The sequence below is a fragment of the Stigmatopora argus genome, chromosome 5 (assembly GCF_051989625.1).
Source record: "Stigmatopora argus isolate UIUO_Sarg chromosome 5, RoL_Sarg_1.0, whole genome shotgun sequence".
In the NCBI taxonomy this organism is placed as follows: Eukaryota; Metazoa; Chordata; class Actinopteri; order Syngnathiformes; family Syngnathidae; genus Stigmatopora; species Stigmatopora argus.
The window spans coordinates 11,568,716-11,592,973 of NC_135391.1; the positions used below are offsets into that span (position 1 = coordinate 11,568,716).

The 24,258-nt window shown below is 39.1% G+C and overlaps 1 protein-coding gene across 6 annotated transcripts; it reads right to left on the bottom strand.

The window, feature by feature from the left end:
- Window positions 1–14: 14 nt before the first annotated feature.
- fancc (FA complementation group C) lies at window positions 15–23,197 on the bottom strand. 6 transcript variants are annotated; one of them, XM_077601138.1, is made up of 16 exons: window positions 23,101–23,197; window positions 20,974–21,624; window positions 18,238–18,429; window positions 14,271–14,358; window positions 14,052–14,146; window positions 11,064–11,171; window positions 10,909–10,973; window positions 10,362–10,526; window positions 9,505–9,664; window positions 6,370–6,425; window positions 5,115–5,217; window positions 4,604–4,673; window positions 2,169–2,286; window positions 1,877–2,051; window positions 864–1,079; window positions 15–686 (listed from the first exon to the last, which is right to left on the bottom strand). In XM_077601138.1, the coding sequence occupies exons 3-16, from the start codon at window positions 18,403–18,405 to the stop codon at window positions 525–527; spliced, it is 1,749 nt and encodes a 582-aa protein (XP_077457264.1). In that variant the 5' UTR covers window positions 18,406–18,429; window positions 20,974–21,624; window positions 23,101–23,197; the 3' UTR covers window positions 15–524. The 6 variants fall into 6 exon arrangements, with proteins under 6 accessions (XP_077457264.1, XP_077457262.1, XP_077457266.1 ...); XM_077601136.1 differs by having other exon boundaries at window positions 1,877–2,054; XM_077601140.1 differs by lacking the exons at window positions 20,974–21,624; window positions 23,101–23,197 and adding exons at window positions 14,839–14,975; window positions 17,132–17,269 and having other exon boundaries at window positions 1,877–2,054; window positions 18,238–18,355.
- Between the last annotated feature and the right edge of the window lie 1,061 nt (window positions 23,198–24,258).

The window sequence follows — 24,258 nt, forward strand, 5'->3', positions numbered from 1 at the left end:
ACATGCTCGCGATATTAGATCCCGTTTCCTTTCAATGGAGACTTCGACAGGACTCTTAATTTAATTTAGTTCAAGAATTGGCAATAATGTGTGTACATTTCTTTAAAAGTTGCAATACGAGGAAAATAGAAAAAAATATTGCAGTTATAACAGTAAAAATGAAGTCATCAATTGTAAAAATAATGAAAATAATCTCATCTCTTTTTCTGAACCGCTTTATACTCATTAGGGTCCTTTTTTGGGGCACTTCTCCTAGCATCTGAGCCTTGCTATGATACGGTGCATGCAGTAATGTGAAGTAATGCCCAATCTTGTACTCAAACAAAAGTTTGGCATTGATGGCAGGTTCACACGTCGACAGGCTCCGCAGTCCTTGGATGCGACGTGCGTCTTATTTCGACCACCGTATTGCCTCAAAGCGTGGCCTTCATTACCCATCCTCATGAGGCAGACCTTGAACTGACAGCAAACTCACCGTGGTACATGCATCACCTGCATCAGTGTGAGTGGCGGCGTCGCCCACGTCAGTGTGGTCCAGGGCCGAGAGATTCTCGAAGCCGACGGATCTTAACGGAGGCCGCGTCGGGGTCGCTGGACGAAAGATCGCCGCTGGCCTCGCCGAACCGATGTGCCAGCGAGCTCAGAATGCGAGACGCTTCACTGACCAGACCTGACGCCGTCGCCACCTGTTGCCACATACGTTTACACAATTAAAGATTCAAACTAATTAAAAAGTTTGGTATGGTGGGAAGTAGTTGTACTGAAACAGATAAGCTTGTGAGTTTGAATACTCGTTTGTCGCTACTCTTATACGCCTTGTGGCTGGCGACCAGTCTTGGATAGCACCCAATCGATGTCCTCACCTCTTGCACGGCCCGTGCGGCGTCAGTGTGCCATTGATTGGAGAAAACAGCACAGTTGATTGCCAGATTTAATATCAGTAAAGGTGCCGGCGATGGCGGCCGAGCGCTGGGCAAGACGAAGGCCAGCACGCTGCCAAGCGCTTCCTCGGGATTGAGATGAGGAGGACGAGGGGAAAAAAAGAGACGTAGGAGCTGCCAAACTTGTTGGACACGCACCTGCGGATACAATGAATGTCACCTGTGCTTAATTCTCTCAAGACCACCACGAACATGACGCATCGCTTCCATCAGGAAAAGGCAGCATGAAAGGAAGAATCAATACTTCATCATTCTCCTTCCCTTGGATAGGGGTCATCTATTATTTACTTTGAATGCGACTCTGTTTTTGCACTAGACACCCACGATGCGGAAAGACCCAAATTCATCTCAAAGTGGGTGTGGGTTGGCGGGTAGGGGGTTTCTTTTAGGTGGGTGGAAGTTTGGATGGATGGGGACATTTTTGTACAGTTGTATCCATTTAATGGCAGATAAAATAGTTAGATCTTAAAGAATAACATTTCTACATTGTTGTAAACCACAAGAAAAGGTCATTGGCCAAGTATTTTGTTTTCAAGGTGAAAAGGCATACTTGTTAATTTTATGATTACATTTAGTTCAATTTATTTTTTGTGTTTTTAGAAACCTACATTTTCGATCTACATAAAATTCTATGGTGAAAAAGTTTATATTTTGGACATTCCATTTGAGATACTGGGAAAAAGTGACTAGTAGAACTGCAGTAATATTAAATAATAAAATAGTATTTTCATTGTAGACTATTGCCCATTCATTTTGTATTTTTGGTTTCATTGGTTTTATTTACCTGCTAGATGGCCCTACACCTTCCCATTCAAAAAAGGACAGTGAAATCCTAAAGTTTTTTTTTGCAGGTGCTAAAATAATGCAAGTCCAATTTTCTGGGTTTTTGTTAGAAATCCTTCCAATACACAATTGAACTTTGAAGAAGGTCATACCAGTCGCTGATTCCTTTGGTGCTCCATATTAGTGGGGTGGTAGTAAAATGTGAGGAGCCACAGCAAGGGGTGGCACTCACAGGGCTTGGTGCTGACCAGCACCTGGAGGACCTCTTGCACCCACTGGGAGCACTGGACCAGCAGGAACCAAGCCTCAAACACTACACCAACGTTCCTGCTAGATGCATTGAAAAGATTACTTTAGAATGGACAGACAGTGCGAGAAAAAAAAAGAAAGAAAGACAGACAGACAGACAAGATAGTGAGTGTATGTGCCTGTGGATGTACGTACATGCAAGTGCGCGTGTCTAAGCCATCACTGCCAGCTGCCTCCTCTTCCTCCTCTGTCAGTCTCCGTAATGAGTCGCTGAGCCAGTTCAGGTGACGTCTGCGTGCCTCCCTTGACGCCTCTGCAAAGAACACACACACACAGCATTAAAATGTGCACCTTTTCCACTCAATTAGCAGCTGCAAATACTGCAATGTAGTCAACTGTGCTCAGGCAAAAATGTTCCCAATTTAAAAAGTGTGTTCTCGACAAAGAAGGCGACACCGCAGTTTAGGAAAATTCCCACTCTTTAAGTGCAGTTTAATGGCATCCAATACAAACAGTGTATCAAGTGTATGTTGTCCTTATAATAACAACTCATTTATGATTTACTTGTGTATGTAATTTACAATAGAAAAGCAACCAGTCATGGTAATATCCTGCCTTTACTGTGTTCGGTGCTGGCTCACTGATTTCCATTTTTCATGTTTAGCAGATACCATTACGCCTTCCCATTTAAAGTAATATTACTGTTAGTATTATTAATATTTACATCCAAGGTGTTTTGAGGACAGCACGCTTGTGAGGACAGTAACCATAAACAATAGAATATAAAGAATAATGAGGCATAGGACATGCATTATTATGATTGTTATGCATTAGAATCATAGTGATAAGCACATCCAAATCACAGTCAATGCTTTTGACTCTGAATCTCTGTTGGAAAATTGTATGGATTTTTGCATGCTCCTTTCAGTAAAAAAGAAACAAACTGCTTGCTAGTTTCATTGGGAATCCACAAACTCTAACTTTCCTTTGCAGGCAAAGGACATCAGTTCAAATGGATCGGATCTACATCGCCGCCATTGGCATTGGAAAGAGTTTGACTGATACTATAAAGGTGTTCCTAATAAAGTGTCTGGTTAGAGTACAACTCAGTCGGCAGTTTCTTGGTAGAACCCTCAGGCCGTGTTTTAACAATGCAAAAGCAACTTTTTAGTGAGGTTTAAATCGGGATAAAGAAGTGAAAAGTTCAGCTTGTCACACTTATCATTTCCATTCAAGCCGCTGTGAAGAATTACCCTTCAGCGCACAGGCGCACATGCGCACACAAACATGTGCACACACACAAAAGTAGTAATCATTAACTCCAAGTTCTGGCTCCACTCCAATGTTCCCTTAATAGCTCCATTCATGTCAAACTTTCCTGTATGTACACATGCTGTCGCACATTGATAAGCACCATTAGACGTGTCCTTACACCACCAATGCTGGCGACAAACATATGCAATATGATCATCTTTATGAGCTACAAAGGTCCAATAGCATCCTCCATGTTGCCAGCTTTAGGCTGGGTGATCTTTTTACACCTCTTATATCATTCAATCTTGACTGCCTTCATTTTTCTTCCAACTTGACTGATCTTTTTGCTGGTTTTAACTGCTTGTTTTAAACAATCAGAAATGAAAACAGCAAACAAACAACTTAATTTCATCTTCACGTATCAGTATGTGAATGTATTAACATGAAACTAACAGTTTTATCTTAACTTATCAGAGTCAATATTTGAAATGGCAGACTGAAAATTTTAATTGCACCAAGGAATGTAGAAAACATAACTCTCGATGAAAAATTAGGGTCATTTTGGCACTGTCGAACATTAAATAAATAATAAGGAAAACTGCTCCTGCCGGGATAGTAAATACATTCTATTTGGTAGAAATATTTAATTTTCCATAGCCCTGCCGCTAGCACTTGGCAAAGATGCCACAACGGAAACATTGTATAAAAAGCAGAGAGAAGGAAGTCCCAGTAAAGTTGTACTGATATACTAATTTGATTTTTGTAGCAAATTCTTCTTCCTGCAAGTGATGTTATACTTTTTAATTCGTCCGTATTTATTTTTTTGTGAGTTACACTATATACTTCGAGATGGAGCAAATTTCTAAAGGGCGTCTTTCATTATATATTAATAAAATACAAACCTGTTTTAGGAAACAAAGGATTGCCAAGTCATTTAAGGCGCCATAGTTCTTATTTATGGGTCTTTAGTTTTGCAGTTTAGTGCAACTGGATCATCTTGAAAACCATCAACATTAGACCTCTTTTGAGTGTCTGTTTGCCATCTGAAAAATTATAGCCTGGTCGCACTTTTTGCTATGTTTGATCACTAAAATAGACCTCAAAGCTTAATATATGATTTTGACCGCAAAATAGCCCAGGCCTACTCGAGTTCTTGAATTGATTGTGTAGGAGCCTAATGTTGTATCTGTGAGTCCACAGCTTAATACTTTAAATAGGTGACACCAACTGCACATCATGTGAGTACAATCACCACTGTTTTTAAAATAGTATTGATTGGGGAAACAAGTGTTCATTCAGTGTGCAGCAGGAAGCCGGGTCTCGTTGGAATAATACGAGGCATTGTGCATTCATTGTCCAGTGACACATTTACTGACCTGGAGGCTGGCTCAGGAGCGGAAGCAGCAGATTTGGAGGGGAGTGAGGGAAGAAGGCCTTCAAAGGCATCTGAAGTGACAAAAGAAGTGTGAATGAGTGAGGAGCACTGCCAATGACAAATGTGGCTGCGACGGTCAGGTTGCGTAGCGGTGACACCACGGTTGCTGAGTGTGTAATGTGGCGTGTAATGCGATGGCATTTCATGCAGTGGGGCCTCAGTCATCAGCACACCAGTTAAGAAGGCTGCCACTGCCATCTAATGTTCCTCCAAATACTAGCAACAATTCTCAGTCTGGTTTCATGAAATTCTACTTGTGAACAAAATAATGTCATTCATATTTATTTTATATTTGTATATATATATTTTTTTAATAATTTGGCAGTCCTATTATTAAATAAGAGAAATGTTAAATTTTACAAGAATAACAGACTATTGTAAGATGGGGTGTCGGGGTTACATTATGTTAATGCAAACAATGAAAATAAAATAAGTATAATAAGATACTGTGCCTGTGTCTCTGTCTGTAACAGAGTCAGTTCCTTATAGAAGCAGCTAGTAAAGCTTTGGATGAGATCCCAAAGGCGCGGCTGACCTTGTTTCTTGAGTATGGCCCTGTGAACACACACAAACAAGGGCTGAAAAACAACAAGATGAATAACACCTAAAGCAGCACCTTGACTAAAACCGCCCAAGAGCATGAGTGATCTTCATATGATTTGTCAGTTCTCACCTACGCACTCGTCCATCAACAAAAACAGAAAATGTTTTGCATGTGATGGTTATTCATTTTAATGATTAAATAATATTATTTTCTTTTGTGTGTGTGTTTCTCACATACAAAATTGGTATACATTCTCATCTCATCTCAGCCCATGTGAGGGGGAACCCACGTCGCCTCTTCGGGCTGTGCCTGGCCGGGCCCCATGGGTATAGGCCCGGCCACCAGGCGCTCGCCATCGCGCCCCTCCTCCGGGCCTGGCTCCAGAGTTTGGGCCGCGGTGACCCGCGTCCGGGCGAGGGAAGACGTCGTCCAATTGTGTTTTTCATCATAAGAGGGCTTCTGAGTCATGCTTTGTCTGGTCCCTCACCTCAACCAGTTTGCCATGGGTGACCCTACCAGGGGCACAAGGCCCCAGACAACATAGTTCCAAGGATCATTGGGACACACAAACCCCACCACCACTTTAAGGTAATGACTCGTCGGCGGTATATATATATATATATTCATCATTTTTAAAAGGTTTAGTATAGTTGGTAGTTTTGAAACGGATTCGGGCTTTTCAATGTAAAATGTGTCTCTCCTTACGAAACCACTTCTGGAACAAATTAAATTTGTAAGCAGAGGTACCACTTTATTTTTAAACTAATTGGATTGGATTGGATAACTTTATTCATCCCGTATTCGGGAAATTTCGTTGTTCCAGTGGCAAGAGGGTGAGGATGCAGGAATAGCAAAGGCATTTTAGACATGAATAGATAGGTAATAAGTAGGTCAAGAAATAAATACATGAATAAATATATAATTAAATAAGCGTGTTGCTTAGCACCGACTCATCCTACTACTCATGCCCGACCAACAGACACCTTTCTCGGGCAACCCAATCATGCCGTCACGGTGGCTCAACCCCAGCACCGGGACCGACTCGAATGAATTCAATGACAAGAATACAATAATTTTGAGATTTGGTTCATCAAACTGGTCAGATGACTCATTACTGCATGCACCAGTTTAAAAAGACAGCTGACATAAACATTGTGACTCACCTGAAGATGTCGTTGACCAGCAAGAAGATAGAGCAGTGTTGAGCGCAAGCCTTGGGCTGGAACACACAAATAACACAAACTGTGACCATGCACACCACAAGGTGTCCCTCCTCACCAACTTTTTGAAAACGTCAGATTTAATCCATTTCCTCATACTCTCTTATCGTGAGCTCTTCATGTGTTTTAGATTTAACACATTCTAAAAACGCCCCAGCACAAACGCTTAACAGCTGCATTGCGACTGTCTGTCCTCCCTCGCTCTCTCCCCTCCATGTTTATGCGTCTCCATATTTGATTTTGAGTTTAGACAGTTTTATGACTAAACAACACATTTACCATCCACTCTCAGAGACACTGAATAAAGCACATTGTGCTTGTTATCAACTGCTGGTAAATCGGTATTGGCTCTCATTTCAAGTTGTTTGGAGTCAGCTTTGAGTGAGCCAAAATGAATGTTGTGTGCTTTATAGAAAACGCTCAAAAATACGATTCCGATCTTATACTCGATGCCCGTAGCAGAAATAATCCATAAGTAGAAGGAAAAAGCTGTCAATAAATAAAAGTATCAACATTAGTACTGTAATAATTTCATTAGAAGTCTAATTATTGATGATCAATTTGTCATATTAATTAAAAAAGGGTCCGGTGAGTGTGAAAGGTAGCAAATGTATGATAAATTAGTGGTGGAGGAAGGGGTATAGTCAAATTGTATGTATATGAGACAGTAAAACTACTAATTCTAAGAGTGTCAGAATCCAAAAACGACAGTCATAATATGAAGTGCAAAAAGTCCAAATTTGACAATTGAATTTATAATCCCCAATTTACGCCAGATGTTATTTTAAATTCCAAAGGAAATGGGGTTGGATTCCACTTCAAAAAAGTTCTAATTTCCCAAAATATAAATAGCAATGATACCTACATAAACAGACATGTACCCAAGTCACATATTTCTATTCTAATCTCTTGAAAGACCAAGTTGTGTGTCACTAATGTCCAATGTGCTCTGGTCAGATAGCCAAAGCCTATTATTCGGGAAAGTAGCAGCACGAGGTGGAATCCTGCGGCTAATACACTATCTCAACTTTTTGGGGGTAAAAAGATGACCTTTGCAGGAAAAAAAAACCTCCTGTGTAAACCAGTGGGTAGGCTGCAGAAATGTATCATAGCAAATATTCATGGGCCAAATTTTGTATTTGCAACTTCCTTTGCATGACACTGTGCACACAGTGCCATGGCTTCTGCTATTTAAGGCAGATGGATGCACTTTTTAGCATCATCCTCAATTTCCTTTATCGCTAACACTTACAAGAGGCTCAATTACGGCACGCAACAAACATCCTGTTTTCTGTTTCCTTTGCTCCGGTGGTCGGAAACGACAAAGCAAACGTTTATTGTTTTTGGACTCGAGTCAGAATAGATTACCGAGGTGATGGCACGACTAAAAACGAAGTCTCTCAGCTTGTCAGGTTTCTCCTTTTGACTGCAATTATTAAAAAGAAGGCGATGGGAGACACAAGCCAGTCTACTTTTTAAAACATTTTCTCTTTGTACGTGTGCACAACTGACACCCAAACAACCCAAAGACAAAATGAAAGCTAAACCTTTGCGTCCTACCCTTGTAATGACAGACACCCTACGCCAGATGTAATATCATAAACATAGAATGTCCTCCAAAGACGTACGTGTTTGTGTATATATGTGTGTCAAAGTGATAAAACCAAGAGGTGAATCGGAGATCGACGGAAGTATAAACAAATCTCAGAGAGATCCAAATAAAGGATCGTCATTTCTCTGCCTTATATAAAGAAATGTGTATAACTTCCTTCCATCTGGCCTGGCTGATTAGTAACTCGTGTGAACACACGATGGCAGAAAGTACAATCAACAAGCGGATATACAGTACTTCTCAGTGCAATGTCGATCATCTATCTTATTTCACAGCGAAAGAACCTGAAACTCAAGTTATTCAGCTGACTATGGCTTAAGTGGACCATCACTCTTGGAAAACAGCAATGACACCACTAATGAAAAACTGAGCAAGGTCTGTTTAGTCCAAATACCACAAAAATAAAGTTTAAATTGAGAAGAGTCGTCATTTAACCAGAAAAGGTTGTGATTTTATCCGAATACCTCAGAAAATCTTACAGGATGTTGCGACAAAAAGACTTAATGAAGTAAGGAGACCACGGATAATTCCAATTTTGTGACCATAACATTTTTGTAGCCATAACTTTATGATAAACACTTTAAATACGTAACTGAATTCTACCATAAACAGTTTGACACATCTAAAGCATAGTATAAGAAATGTCAATAAGTCCGCAAGTCTACGAGAAAAGAGAAGAATATACCAAGTGGGTGATGTTCACAAAAGTGCCACATATTGTTGGTCATGGATCAATCGGATTCCCTGATGTGTGGTAGTTTTTGAACTTTTAGGGGGAATCGATCCATTTGCACTTGAGCAGTGATTATTAAACAGTTTTAGTGGTTTGGCTAGCAATTACACAACAATTTTCACTATTTGTGGCAAGGGCTGGAACCTATCTCTGGCAAATAGCGTGGTTCTATTGTTTTTACATTGTGAAGGAATTTTGATATCAAAAATATGCCATAACGCTATACTCGACTGTATTTTGTTTTGTCTTGTTTTTTTTTTTTAGCTCTTTCAGTGATCCCTTTAGCAGTGTGTTTAGCAGTCAGGAATGTACAGATAGAAATGTGATGCTATTTTCAAAAGGATATGGTAACACTTTACATTCATTTAAGCAAAATCTTATGATCAATGACTTTTCCACACTATAAACCCAGCTCGATCTTCCGCTCTGTTAAATGAGAAGGAGGGGTGTGGGGACTCGAACGATTTAGCGCGCACAATAAAGACTGTGTGGTGCATGCCAAATGATGTGAGATGCGGTTTGGAGCAGGCCAAATGACGTGGGGCACATGCTGGGCAAATCCAACAACGGCAAAGGAAAGTGTCAATTAATTTCTTTTTTTTTTAAACTAAAACAAACACGTGTAAAATTTGTTTCAGACAGATTTTGAATCACCATAAGAATTGTGCTACATAATATTTTAAAAAGCACATTCATTTAGCAGTTCTTAGTAGTATCAGGATAGAAAACCCACCAACAGTGACTGAAAAAGTTGCCGCTCGAGTTGCAGCGGTGACAGTGGCGTGTCAGAGAGGACAGTCGACTCCAGCAAGCTGAGCACAGCCTCCTCCAGGCTGGGCAGGCAGTGATACCACAGGGCCACAACTGTGCGTTCCTCCAGTAACAAGCAACCGCTGTGAAAAATCAAGTCATATCTATTATGTCACATGACATTGTTTCAAATTGCAAGGGAAAGCATCTGCGATCCAGATGTTGAGATTCAGCTATGGATACTTTTAAAAACAATGCAATCACAGAGTGGAACTAAGAAATGAGAGCCTTTGATTTGTGTCCTGATATAGACAACATACTTAACATTGATTGCTCCTTGAAGAATAGGAGGAAAATGAAAGGCAACATGTGCCAAGCATTGTTGCCAAAAGAACTTGAACTACGATAAGTGGAAATGTCTGATTCAGGGACAAATAAGAGGCCGAGGCCCAGCACTGATTAAATAACTATGAATGTGTTATCCACTACTCAAAATACGAAAATGCATTCGAAATATTAAAAGCCTAAAAACAGAGGCACACTTTAGTTATCATTATAGGAGAATTGAGCTGTGAGTTTAGTACAATATAGATTTTGGATCTGATAAAATAGTCCAAGTTTTTACTATGCAGTAGATAAAGAATTTTGCACTACTGGTCTCAAACACTTATCAGCTCAAAAATGCAGTAGTACATTTACAAGAATATACTAAAAGTCCTATGAGAATAAAAACATTAAAAGCTCATATCTTCAGTTGAATAACAACAAATAATGAGAGGAGATACTGTAAATAAACGTGTTAAAGTCCATCGTGTATATTAGATGTGTTAAAGTTAATACCTGCTATATGCAGCGCGAAGAGCATTCAGGAAGTCAGGACTAAGAGTTGGTTGTGCACAGGTGAATGGCCGCTTCAGCAAGGCTCCAATGAGAGGAGCAACCTCACGGCAGGTAACTAGAGGAGCGCAGGCCTCACTTGTAGCCACAATCCTATCACATGAACACCTGCAGAGCAAGACTTTCAATAAGCATAGGTACAACCTAGAGAAGATCAATGATTTAAAGCAAGGCTGGCCAACCGTTTTTGCGATAAAAATCTACATCTTGTCATGTACTGTACTTGTTTTTGAAAAGAGACAGTCTGTGCAGGTAAATTAGATATTGTAAGAGCGATGAATGTAACATTTTGAAAATGCATGATTTATTTGTTGTTGTTGTTTCCTGGGAAGATGCAATGAGGAACCTATTGAATGAATTGCATCATCATACTGGCAAAAAAAAAATGGCATCCCTTTTTTTCCTGTTATTTTGGGGATTAACAATTAAATATGGAATAGAAGCACTACTTCACAAAGTCACAGCTCCTGAAGAAGTTATTTTCCTTTACCTTTTATTCCTATCGTCCAACGAATTACAGTTTTTCCCGATGTTTTCCTGCAACCGGGCCACCACCTGAGCATTACAAAACACATGATTGTATATTGAATGTTTCAATGTTTCAGTCAGGGTTTTAATGGGTCACAATCCTGGTAGGTCCAGTACCTTGCCGAGGACCTGCAGATGGTACTGTTCTGGCGACACATTTAAATGTTTGAGTAAAACATCAGATTGAGATTCTACGTCTTCTGTGGCAAGTTGACACACAAGTTTCTGCAAAAGACACATTATAAGGGCACATTTATTTTCTCTTCAATATATAGGCTAATTGGGACCTGATGAGTGTAAAAACAAAGTATTATCTTTTTACATGAAGTAGTTTCTATGATAAATGATGTCCACATCATAAGTGGACACCAGGCCCTTGTAGTCCAAAATATAACATTGTAGTCTTTGACAACCAAAAACGTGATGTCCACACATGTGGACGTCAGGTCATAGGAGGTTAAGGAAAAAGAAAGGCAGTCAGGAGGTACAAATGAATATATGGAGAACATACAAGGAGGACCTTCAGACAACAGCATTTTTTGATACAAAGGACCTTAGTGTTTTACAACTATTTTTCAGAAGGGGCCTCATCACACAGATAAAACAACATCAATAAATGCAAATGATTCTTGACTATGAAAATGGGTGACGATGGTGATGATGAAGAGTTAAGGAGAAGAAATATTCAACAGATGAGCTCGATATGTTGGCGAAACAGCCTTTGGACTTTTTGTGGCAGGAAATTTTAAAATGATAGTTTCTCATAAAATGATACATTACACTAAAGTCGGAAAAATAAAAGCAAGCTAGATAGAGTACAGTATTCTGTGGTGAAATGTTTCTTAAAAAATATTTTAGGTTAGGTTTGAAGAGGTTCAACTCCCCTGATGTAACCATTTGTGTTTCACCACACTAAATTGTATTGTTTAGTAAAGGCTTTTGGACAATGGCCTCACATTTTGCTGTAATGTTTTATTAGTTGAATGGACCGCAGTAACAAGCCCACCAAAAAAAATTGAACTTTATGCATGTTTCTAAAGACAAAAGGAAATTGCGGGAGGTGAAAATGAGACGAGTCAAATAGTTGGAATGCCACGCGGCGAGTCATTGCCATGCTCTCGGCGAAACTGTGTGGTTATACCCTCCACATTGCTTCACAAAGCAAACCCCAATCACTACCATGTGAGCATCCCAAGGGTCCACACAAAAGCAATCCAATTCATTTTGGAGGAAAAGTGGGATTGACAGAGTGAGAAGAGCAAAGGAACCATGGTTAGAACCAACGACGACCAACTTGAGTACGTAGAAATGCTGGCAGTTTCCGAAAAGAAGAAAAGGGCGTGTCCGCCAACGATGAAAGCCAAACTAACTTTTGGAGGCAAACGTTGAGACAAAAATCCTCTTTTGTTCCCAGAAAAACAGCAACCATACTGGCTTTTGGAGACACCACAGCAATTATGCCATTAAAACCAGGCATGCATAAAAGAAAAGGGAAAAAAAACAGATGGCATTTACTAGGCCAAAGCTGAACTGCCCAATGAGAGATGCATATATAGACAGATTCAGACCAATTCAAAATTCAACAATCTATTCTGAAAGTTGCTTTAGTTTTTTTCAGTATTTGTACTGTTTATTTGAATTGCTTAAAATATACGTGAGCAAAATTGGCTATCCTAATTGTTTTAAACATCACACAAGTGGTTGTATATGTGAATTTTGAGTTAAAATAAATATACAAATCAACCTTCTAACTAAAAAAAAAAAAAACTAAGATGCGACACGGTAATGGAAAGTAGGCGGTGAGTCTCTACACATGAAGCAGCCATCACACAGTTGCTGGGTATGCTGATGTCATTCATAAAAGCATTTCCATAATGGAGGTTTGAAGCATGCATAAGTAAAGAATAGCTGCATACAACTGTAGAATCCAAACTGTATAACTTTGGGCAAACTTCTACTTTAAATGCATCTCTTGATAAAACTGGTATATTATTTGAGCATACATCAAGAAGATCTTTGAAGAAACACACTTTGAATAGCATTTAATAAAAAGTGACATGTTGCAATAGCAGTGGATCGTTGACGTAAACCAAGTGATTTCCAAAAAACACAAAATATTACAGTCAGTGTGAGCTCAGAGTCAGAGCTATGTTTTAACACTGGAAAGCAACCGCAGAGGCTCCAGGGACTGTCTGTGGTTCACACCGCTTGAGTCACTAAGAAACCCCTTGAAAGAAGAAGCAATCAGCAGCCCTCTAATATAACACTCTCACACTTATTTATCATTTCCTCAAAGACCCTGGCATGCTACAGGCGTCACTGTGTGGTCCTCCTGCAAGGGCAGGACACAGTCAGCTTCAAAAAGAGCCAAAGAGCTCAGATGTGGTGATGACATGCACACAATGAAGACAGACAAAATGAGAGGGTAAAATATGTTGACACACGCAATTTTCAAGGAGGAGAGGAGACGATACAGACCAAAGTCCAACCAAAACACAGTGAGTACGCAAAACCATTTTGGTCATTAAAAGGGGGTAGTATGCGAAACCGTTTCATTAAAACCTGAACAAAGTTGTATTATCCACAAGCCAAACCAATAGCAGTGCTATATGTTGAGGAGAGCCCATTTATATTTTCTTTGGAAGTCTTGTTTTCCTGATTAAAATATCAGAAATTGGCATTATAGCTTTACCCAGCTGAAGTGAAGAGACATAGAATGTCCATGTGTTTTGGGGAAATCAAGTACGAGTTGAAAGGCATTAAAAGAAAAACTACATGTACATAGGAAAATTCAAATGGCTTTCGACGAAATGACTCAACTCTCATGCACAACCTTTATTCTACTTCTACGTGGATCACTGCATTTGTCACTTGTCAAATTAGGAGTTAAAATACAGTGCGTTTTAAAATGCAATTATAAACATTTTATGTGCATATTCTTGATACTTATTTTATCTAGACTCTCTGACTTTGCAATGGATATTTTTTATGGATATTTTTTATGTCCATTGTTTGAATTATAATAAAATGACTAACATCCATAGATTGCGGTTTGATTTCGAGTTAGCTGTAGCTAATTGGAAGAAAGTATAATAGAATCCATACCTGTATCCACTGGTTAGCCTTTCTTTCCAAAGCATTGGCTGGGTTCTCAGAGTGCAGCTCCCAAAGACACTGGAAGATTAATGATCTGCTTGTATCTTAAAAAAATAAGAAAGGAAGAACCCTATATATGATGTATGCTAATTTACTACAGTTTTGGAATGATGAGAAGCATTAACATTATTAGTGAGTTTTCAAGGAGTCTGTGATACTCTTACTTACCATCAGCAGTCACCACAGGGATCCAGCACAAGCGACCCAGAATTTGGCCCAGAGATGGCATCTTCTTCATAATTTCAGTTGTCGAACTCTTGAAACATTCAAAAGAAAATCTTATAGTATTTCGAATTTCACCGATCAGCCCCTATTTCCAATCACATAATCAAATCAGGGAATTTTTTAAACATATTTTTGCTACCATTCATTCATACCTACAAAAAAATACATGTTTTTATTCTATAAATATCTGCAAGTTTTTTAAAGTGTGAAGAAAGTAAAGGGGAAAAATAATTAATGAAGACAACTAAAATACACTTGAACTGGGTTCCCACTTTCGCAAACTAACTCTAGTATCAACATTACTACTCCAACTTTAATAGAAAAAAAGTGGTTATCATTAACAGGAATAGAAACTTATGTGAGCCTATGAACAGTAACCAATACAGTACAATTTACTTTATAAAGACAGATTTTTTTTTTACGACTGAAATTTGTACGACGTCAACAGTCCTCAAATTCCCACCATCTCAGCAAGATTACGACAAAAAAGGAAAACTGGCCAGAAGCTCACCGCTTTCCAAGAAATTTTCGTGTTGTGGTTTTTGCCATAGCGGCCATAGTTAAAGAATGTACAGAGCCTGGCACACGTCCATGGTGCTTTACTTTCTCTATGTGCTTGTCTGTGCAGCTTAGAAACCACCATGTGCCCTATTTCAAAAGACAGCCAGTTAAAGTATGCGGGAGGTTTTGAAATGACTACATTTAAGGATTTAGATGCATTTAATCTGACATCCCCCAGCAAAAAGACAACAAAACACCAAAACCAAATAGTAACATAAGAAACATACGTATACCCAAAATGCAGAGAAGCCTGTGTACTGTATTACCTAATTAAGGCATATCAAGCCTGTATCATGTTTGAACTGTGAGGTAATTAAATTCAACAGCGTAGCTTTGTTGGAGAAAAAGTCCACACAGCTCAGTGGGACATAAGCAAGTTTAATTGAGGCAATGTGCTGTTGCTCAAGCAGAGGAAAACTCAATTTGGCCACAAAAGTGTTGAAAGAGCAAGCTCACATGCAATTACACACAGCTGCCTTTGTGATGGTTTCTATTGGTTGAAGGAACCATGTTCAAGTTATTCTATTTAAGGTCTCTAGCGCCAAAGGTATGTACTATGTATGAAAATTAAAACTTGGTCTTAACAACACTCACCCGAAAATATCATTTGTTTTTCTTTCCTAAAAGCAAATTGTCTGGAATCTAAATCTGCTATAGGCCCAATGTCTTGTGGTAAAACTCTAAAAACAAGCGTATGTTTCAATAACAGCATAATTATTGTGTTAATGATATGATGTTTTCCTTTATAAAATTTGGTTGACTTAAGTGACTCTGTTTGTGTTTCAAATATGTATAATTATGTCAAACTTTTTTACTGAGTGGAAACCTTAGGTATTGTGATCTCGAGCTCTTCTATTAAATATACAACAAGACATTGTACTGAATTGAAGTCCTGGTCTACAGCCACTATATTGTGTTCCCCTTTTTACCAGTTCTAAAACAAGGTTCTTTAACCAGTTATTCCAAATGTGAATGTTGGTTGCGCATGGGTTTTAATAGCAATTGCATTTGATCTGTGTGAAAGAAACTTGCCTTTCTAAATCCTAAATGGAAACTCATCTGCCTATTCATTTCAGGAGGGCATGTCCTAGTCTTCTGAAAAAGCCTTGCCAAGATATTGAAATACTGTATACAATTGCATACGTACATGAGCATTTTGTTGTGGTTTAAAATGACAATATTTAGTTGTGCGGCCCATTCTTGTCTTTATTTGTCGACCTCAACCCAATTAAAGGCCTTCCGTCGGCTTTGTCAGTGTGAGGTATCAGTTTCCTTAGGGTGGTCCCAGGTTGTAATTTTATGTTTCTATCTCCTATTTCACTCGCCTCCGGACGTCTATCCACGATGTTCTAAACAAAGCAATCACTTCCAATCTCCATATGTTTGGATAGAACTATTTAAGAAGGACCCTGAACTGACCATTTTTTGAGCATGTCCAAATAGACTGAACATTCCTAAGGCAGAGTATTATGTAGTACGTATGGAATTTTCTGTTATATGGAGAAATGCCTTGACAAAGATCATTATTGGGATTTTTTTGTAAAAACAATGGAGGCACTCAAACAAGGGGGTATAGGGACTGAAGTCTTCAAAGTAATTTGGGTAGCTTTGTGCCCATCGTTTAAAAAAAAATCAAACAGACAAGATTGCTATTTTGACACATTTAGTTTTGTGAACTCACAATTAATTGGGAGTAGAATTATAATGGGCAGCTTCTCTCAAGGTTTGCCAAGGGCTTGTGCCAAGGTTGGAAGAACAAGACGGAATGAGTTTGCTGCCCCACATTGAGAGCAGCAAGATGAAGTGGCTTGGGCAACAGATTAAGATGCCTTCTGGAAGTCTGCAGATCTCCCACTTGGAGGCGGATCACAAGAAATACACATCTGAAATCCACTGCCTAACTGAGACCTTGTTCACAATGTTATTTGAGGCTATAACGTTTGTTCCTCGTACTTTGATTAGAGACAGACAGAAATTAATTACTGTAAAACCAGTATAAAGTTTGTAGAGGATCTTGCTAATTTGAGACAAAGAAATCTAAGCGGAAACACTTGCACAGTCGGACCAGTCCAGACAATAAATGACAGAGTTACTATGGTGAACACATAAATAAAGTGTGTAGTGGGATTACACAAGCTGTTTGAACTCCTTTTATATAGGGACTGCTGAGGTTTTGAATTGTTAGTGGAATCAATGTACTGGGAACCATGAGGATATCAACAAGAAAATGAGAAACACCCAACTTCTTTTCAGAGCAACTCCTCTTATTCCACACTTCACTTTTTGGTCACTAGCCACAAGAAAGTAGTTAAGTCATCAACGGATGCGAAGTGCTGCCAAGAAGCAGGCTATCCTCAGCTGGTCTTTTATGACTGTGGTGCCTGTAAAAAGGATTTTAGTCCAATTAAACTATAGCAGCTTTCTCTCTCTTTTTTGATCTTTCTTATCCAATTCTTCATTTTACGCACCTCATCATGACATATGCCTGGAATCATGCTAACAAACGAGTGAAAAGATGTCTGTGCAGTAGCTATGAAAATTCTGCATTTCACAATTTAATAATTAATTTATTGATTTGATCTTTAATTCATTGATGAACTGGCTTTTTAATGCCCACCCCTATATTAAAAACAGAACTTTATTTGATTGATGGGTTCAAGTGGGTTAAGTTCATTTAACTTTCAAAAAGACCGAAATGCGCTAATGGAAATCTAATTGGGAATATTCATTTGATAACGAGTAAATTAAATTCGACAAAATAAATTAAACCATAATTCAAGCTACAACTGTGTAATAAAAAGTGCTCATTCAGTAGATGGCTCTTAACTTCTTTTGGTTAACGTAATAGCAACTTTACCAACTTTAAAATAGTTACAGGCAGTGAGTGTAGAAGACCGTCAAGAAAATAGTTCAAGGAAATTCGTGAGAAAGAATTTTAGTGAGAGCAGCAGGAAAAAATGCCTGTGCTGTGTCCCCCACCCTTCTTGCCCAAGGCTGCTGCAGCTGATTTGGGGATACATTAGGTTAGCACTGTGGGTCCCTGTGCGGCGATTACCTGACAAACTCAACATTGCAGCGCTGCCAGCCAGACATAGGGGACCACTGCAGTGCACAGAGAAGCCTCTGTCGGCCTACAAACGCTGGGCTTACTGTACCGAGCTGGCTTGGACATAGACCGAGAGTGTGCGTGAGTCTGTGTGGACTGTGTACGAGCGTAACTTATTACTCTGATGGCCATTTGGCTGCTGAATCAATTGATAATTCATCTCAGATGGCCGAACGTGTCAGAGAGGCATGCCTGTATGAACGAACTATCAATTTATGTCAAAGCACTGTGTATTCTGCTTACCATGGAATTGATGTGCGTAAGGAGTCTTTGGAGGAAATCTTTCAGTGTGGTCAGATGAAAGCACGCATCTTTCTGATTGTTTACAATTTCGGCTCGGCCCCAAGCTTCAACTTTGTCCAGCCACAACTGCATCTCTGTTGGCTGGACTTGGACCGCTGAATCAGACATCCCTCAGATTGTATGAGATAGATCCTTAGAGAGAAATGACATAAATGTCATGATTACACAGGAAAGTCATGGACTATTGTCAAGGAACTGGGAAGTGAGCCAGTAAGAATTCACATTGGTTTAATCAAAGTTTAATCATGTTTTGTTGAAGGTTGCACATTGTAAAACAGTAAGATCACACTATTAAAAATAAAGAAATGTACTCAACATGAACTGACTCACATTATAATTCACTTTTTATGAAGCTAATATGCATGTAATTGGGTCCAGTCTCAGAGGATGCAATACAAGCGCTGTAAATAGGTACTGAATAGAACGCAGTTTTGCTTTCTTAACATTAGGTTGTAGTTTACAGAGGTGCAGAATTGTCTGGTGTAATACTGAGAAGCTTCTCTACAAAGTTAATGAAATTAAGTACATTTATAAGTTTATATTCCAAGTTAAATGGTTTTCAGAGTAATAATATCATTTGTCTGAGGAAACATCTGTTATCAATTTATTCTTCCATGACCCTAGTATTGTGAAATGACAACGATTGGTTAAGCAATGATCCAATCAAATCAATCAAAACGCAAAGCAAAACATCCATTAACGCTGTCATCTTTTAGATATATCGTTGTCCAAAGAAGCAATATGGTAATATCATTAAGATGGTGATTTGCTATCCTACCTAGTACAAGCACACTTTTTGAATGTGAAAAGAAGAGTTAGGGACAAAAAAATTAAAAGGATCCAAACCACCACACAGAAGATTCTAACCCCTGACTGAACTGAAATGGCAGGAAACCATAGAGGTGGAGATTGTGCATTCATCATGAAAAAATACAAAGGTAATTATAAATTAAACTGATTTGGACCAAGCAAAAAGTTAGTCATATGTAAGTTCATTGAAGTGTTTATTCAACTGTGTGAACTGTTTTCATTGTTGTCTTTGCAGAGCTTCTGCAGATCTGTTTGGTATTCAGCTGCAAACTCCATTTCCTTCTCAATGACCCACTGGATGAGGTCATTTTGGGCCTCCTCCTTGCAGAGTTCCTGGTTTTTCAAGGCCAGAACTTCCTCTAGGCCCTTCTGATAAGACAACTGACTTTCTGCTTCCATCAATTCCACAAAGACTTCATTCCACCTTTGCTCCTCCTCGTCACTCTCGGCTTGTTTAATCAGGAATGGGCTCGATTGACCTTCAGTGTCTGTGTGGTCTCCTTCAAAAGCCAATTCTTGAAGGAGCCTCATCTTTTTGTGTTCGTCTTCCAAACACATGTCCCGCACCTTTTGAAGAAGATCACTCTCATTCCTTTTCCTCGACTTCTCCACTTCCACCTGGTCTGTCAAATACTCCACCTGTTCCCACAAGGTCTTGTACTTATCTATTTCTAGCCGTAGTTTGGCAGAGAGTTCCACCACTGCGGGCCCTTGAGATTTAACCCTTTTCTCCAGACATTGGAGCTGCGCTTGCAGTTCCATCACTTCTTTTTGCAGACGATCCTTCTCTGCCACACAAAATATGCTGAATATCCTTTGCCGAGCTAGGTCATAAGAACCGAAGGCTAATCGCATCAGGTGTGAAAACATGATGCATGGTTGTTCGGGGATGGACTCGGGGGGAACGAAACAAAAGTATGCATTCAATTGCCTTCCAAACCTTTGTGATGTCACAATATTTGTGTCATCACCATCGCAACACCTGACTTCATAGCTGATAAGCATTATGTGACAAAAGCGTATGCAGTCGCATGTCTAAGGACAAAGACTAAGAATGGAGAGTGGTGGTCAGTCAAACATTCTGCATCCGATTCTTTCCTCAGGAAATAGCATGGACTCGGCCTATTTACAATTGTGGTGAAGGCAAAACCATGATTTATATAAAACATTCAGCACATTCCCAATGTTAACCTACTAACTCAATTCAGACAACAAACACCTAAATTTCCCCCAAAACATACATAAAGCACTCTTAAGCTGTTGCTTCAGTTTTTGGCCGACAGGAGACCCTCCGGGAAAGAAGCAAGATGTGACTGGTCAAATATTATCTTTGAAGATTTGTCCGACTAAGGTTGTGGATTTTGGGTTGGGGTCCGTTTGCTGTTCCAATTAGGGGACTGTTTATATTATTCCAGTATAATCAAATCTGTAAAACATCACTTTCTAGTTGAAAATCAATGTGTGCTTCTCTGTTCTAGTCTCATGTGTGGAAAATATCAGGAAACCCCTGAATATAGGCTTGAATGAACACAAACATGGACACTTTTCACCCTCATATTGCCTTCAAAGTCGCAGGCAGACAAGTTTTAGAAACATGCAAATTTAAAAACAAAATTATTGCCAAAATAATAATTAAATATTTCAAATTGGAGCTGTGTATTCTCATTTGTCGTGGACCAAACGTGTGTGTCACACTACAAACGAAATGAACGCGTTCCCTTGCACATCGATTGTTTTTTTTTACACACACTCGTCACGATCATGTATCAAATGTTTCTGAGCCTGTGGAAAAAATGTAGTGTTTACCGTAAAGACAGAATGAATCACATTAGAATGAATGAAACTTTTATATGGAGGTAAAGTTACCTTTTCTCAGAGAACTTGGACAAGGTACTGTATTCCCATCTTCAGAGAAAGTTCCGCGTGCAAGAGAAAACAATTGGCCGATAGACGTGACGTCAAAATCACTTCACCCAATGTTTTGTGGGAAATGTAGTTTAAATGACGCCGCGGACACAAGACGCGTTTTGGTGCACCGATTAAAACATTAATATATTAGAGAATATATTATTCTCACAAAGGTCTCGGGGTAAAACATTAAAATGGATATTTATTTAAAACTATACAAATGTATAATACATTTATTTTTATATATTTATAAGGTGACAACAACAAAATCATAAATGCTATATGCAAGGATTGATCATTTCCAAAAATATCTTATCACACTTCAAATAATTTATAAAATCCCTTCATCAAGTATAATTTCAGTAAGATATAAAAGATTCCAGACAATTTTTACTTATCTAGCCTCATGATGTGTTGTACTTTATTCCAGAGGGAGGTTGCAGGAAGTGGTGATGGCCCAGATGATGCTTTAGGGGTCCTTCCTTCTCACTGCCCCCCATTTTTAGTGAAGTGGGCCCCATTATTGAGGCGAGTGAATTTAATGAGTCTCTGGAGCAGTGGGCGTACCACGCTGTGATGTACTTTGAGATGACACTGTCCACTGCACACCTGTAAAAAGTTAACTACGAGGTAGTTGAACGGCTTCCTCAGGAACAAGAGGCCCAAGAGGGAACTTACTCATGGTCATGCCCCAGGATAATAAAAAGAGGGACCCCCACAACTGGTTAGAATCAGTATTTTTCCCCTTTCTCTCAATTTAAAGATGAATGAAGACATTTGTAGATTGATGAAGGTACTCCAATGTTTACAATAATGTTTTTTTTCCTAGTGAGACTGCTTGTTTTCAGTTCCAGTTTTATTTTCTTTATTTTGTTGCAATAGAGTCAAAATACTGAAAACAGCCTTGCAAGCGAAAAGAAAACCTGAAGAATTGCTGGGGGCAAGAGGTAAAGTACTCCTAAGTACGCCTCTTTCCCAAGAAACTTAGAAACATCAAATCACAGGTAAAATTGTTTCATCATAGCTGTTTTTGTTGTTGTTGTTGTTGTTGTTTTAGTAATAACCTGTTTAACCTCTTAAGACCCAGACTCTTAGACTATTGCAAGGCATGCATTTTTATTTTCTCTTTGATATTTAGGCTAATTGTCACCTAATGAGTGTAAAAACATAGAATTATCTTTTTACATGATGTAGTTTCTGAGAAAAATGATGTCCACATCATAAATGGACGTCAGGCCCTTGTAGTCCATAATTTAACATTGTAGTCCTTGACAACCAAAAATGTGATGTCTACACATGGACGCCGCCAGGTCATAGGAGGTTAAAAAAGAACAACAACAACAACAACACTTCACTGTAAAAGACACTTACTTTCATTTGAAACGTAAGCAAATAAACATGCCAACCTCCTGGAATTGAAGTCTAAACAAAATGATAAGGTATAGTGACTTTGTGATTACATAAACACTTTCACATCCCCATTGCAAAAGTAAGTGTGCATGCATGCAAACAAATAAACCTAAAGTTAAACGGTTCTCTGAGGCCTCACACCAATCCCCTTGACTCACACACACCCCACACACGCTTGTGTGGATGTGGAGTGGCATCAACAAGCCATGCAATGCTACAGATTTCTTCTTCCATTGTGCTTCTTATAAAGAATGTGTAAATCTGGCAGGATCGTGTCGGTGTGAGTGTGTGTATGTGCGCTCCCTTGTCAGTTGAACAATCCCTATACTACATTTGAAGTTAGACAGGGTTAGGAAGGTATCAGTAGTGAAATCAAAGAAATGGTTTGCTTTACAAAAGATAAACAACTATAAAGAGGACACTATGATTTAATACATATGGTTAATCCTTTTTGGGGGAACCCCTCAACCCAAAACAGTACATTCTTGCCAAATCTCAAGGCCTAAAAATGTCAAGTCAAGTTAAGGCGTTCAAACTGACAATTGTCAGCCTGCTGTGAACGTGAAGATTGTTCCTGGGCTTTTTTATTGACTCTAAATAAATTATTATGCTAACCTCCTTTGGTGATTGCAAGTCAGCACTTTTTTCTTATGATCATAGAAAAGACCTACTTACCCACCATCCATCTTGATGCTTTCAGTGCAAAGCAAGAGGACAACATAGGGCTGCCACCCATGCAGCTGACAAGGGCGGAGTCGTGGGGGGCATCCTGCTCCCTGCCCCACCAGCGCCAGCACCTCGAGGCCACGTGCCCTTTTTTCATGACTGCGAGCAGGGCCAGCTGCATTCTGACTACAACCAATTTCCTTGAAGTCTATAAAGCTGTCGGTCAAAATCATATAATGGAGGCCAGGGAGCCAGAGTTGAGCAATAGGGGATACAAAGGGGTGTGTGTTGGGGGGGCAGGGCAAGAGTGTTTCCGAGCCATATGTTAGAGGAACAAATACAGATTCATAAATGAATTCGAAAAATACATTATTCAGTGATATCTCTACTTACAAATTATACATTGGCACACTCAGAAAAACTCACAAAACAGCGTGGTAGAAATCCGTGACAAATGAGGGTCGGGGGCACACGAAAAGCATCATTGTTACACGGCTCCTAGCCGATGGGAGGCCAAAATGGTGTTAGAAGACAGCCTTTGGGAGAACGCCAATTTTGAGATAAAATACAGGATACTACAAGCAATGTTCCCTCTAAGCTGCGCGCGTGCGCAATTGCGCACCACTCTCGTCTTCTCTGCGCACAGCAAATCATATGGAGCGCACAAAATAAAATCCCATTTTTTTAATTTTTTCATTTGTTTTATTTTTATTTTTTTTAGCTGTGAGGCCGACGCACGAACCACTCATCCGCCGGGCCGCCCATTAATAGATATTAATCATTACATTTTATTATTACTAAATCATTTATGTGTAGTAGACATGCACCTGCTTATGGCAGGTTCCCTCTAAGCTGCGCAAACAAAAAATTAGAGGGAACATTGACTACAAGCATATTTTAGCTTCAATGAATGCTTACATATTTTAAATTTTGGATTTTGTAATGTTTTGAAACATTTTTTTTGTATCCAGAGACAAAATGTTCCCATTGTGCCATTTCGTAATCTGAATATTTTGGATGTGGATGTTCAGGAGTAGAGGTACGATTGTAGTATTTATATTTACACTAGTAAAACAAATGTAGGAATACTAAAATGTCTGCTGTAAAAATAGAATAAACAATATTTGGGTTATAATTTGATGGGCAAAATAATGTGTAAGACATGAA

Bases quoted from the DNA above. Each gene is read 5' to 3' on its own strand.
- fancc (XM_077601136.1), bottom strand. From the start codon at position 18,405: ATGTCTGATTCAGCGGTCCAAGTCCAGCCAACAGAGATGCAGTTGTGG. The intron at 6,426-9,504 runs GTGGGTTTTCTA...TGTGTGTTCCAG, and splicing joins AACTTTTTCAGTCACTGTTG to CCCAAGGCTTGCGCTCAACA. The intron at 5,218-6,369 runs GTGAGTCACAAT...GTGTGTTCACAG, and splicing joins CTGGTCAACGACATCTTCAG to GGCCATACTCAAGAAACAAG.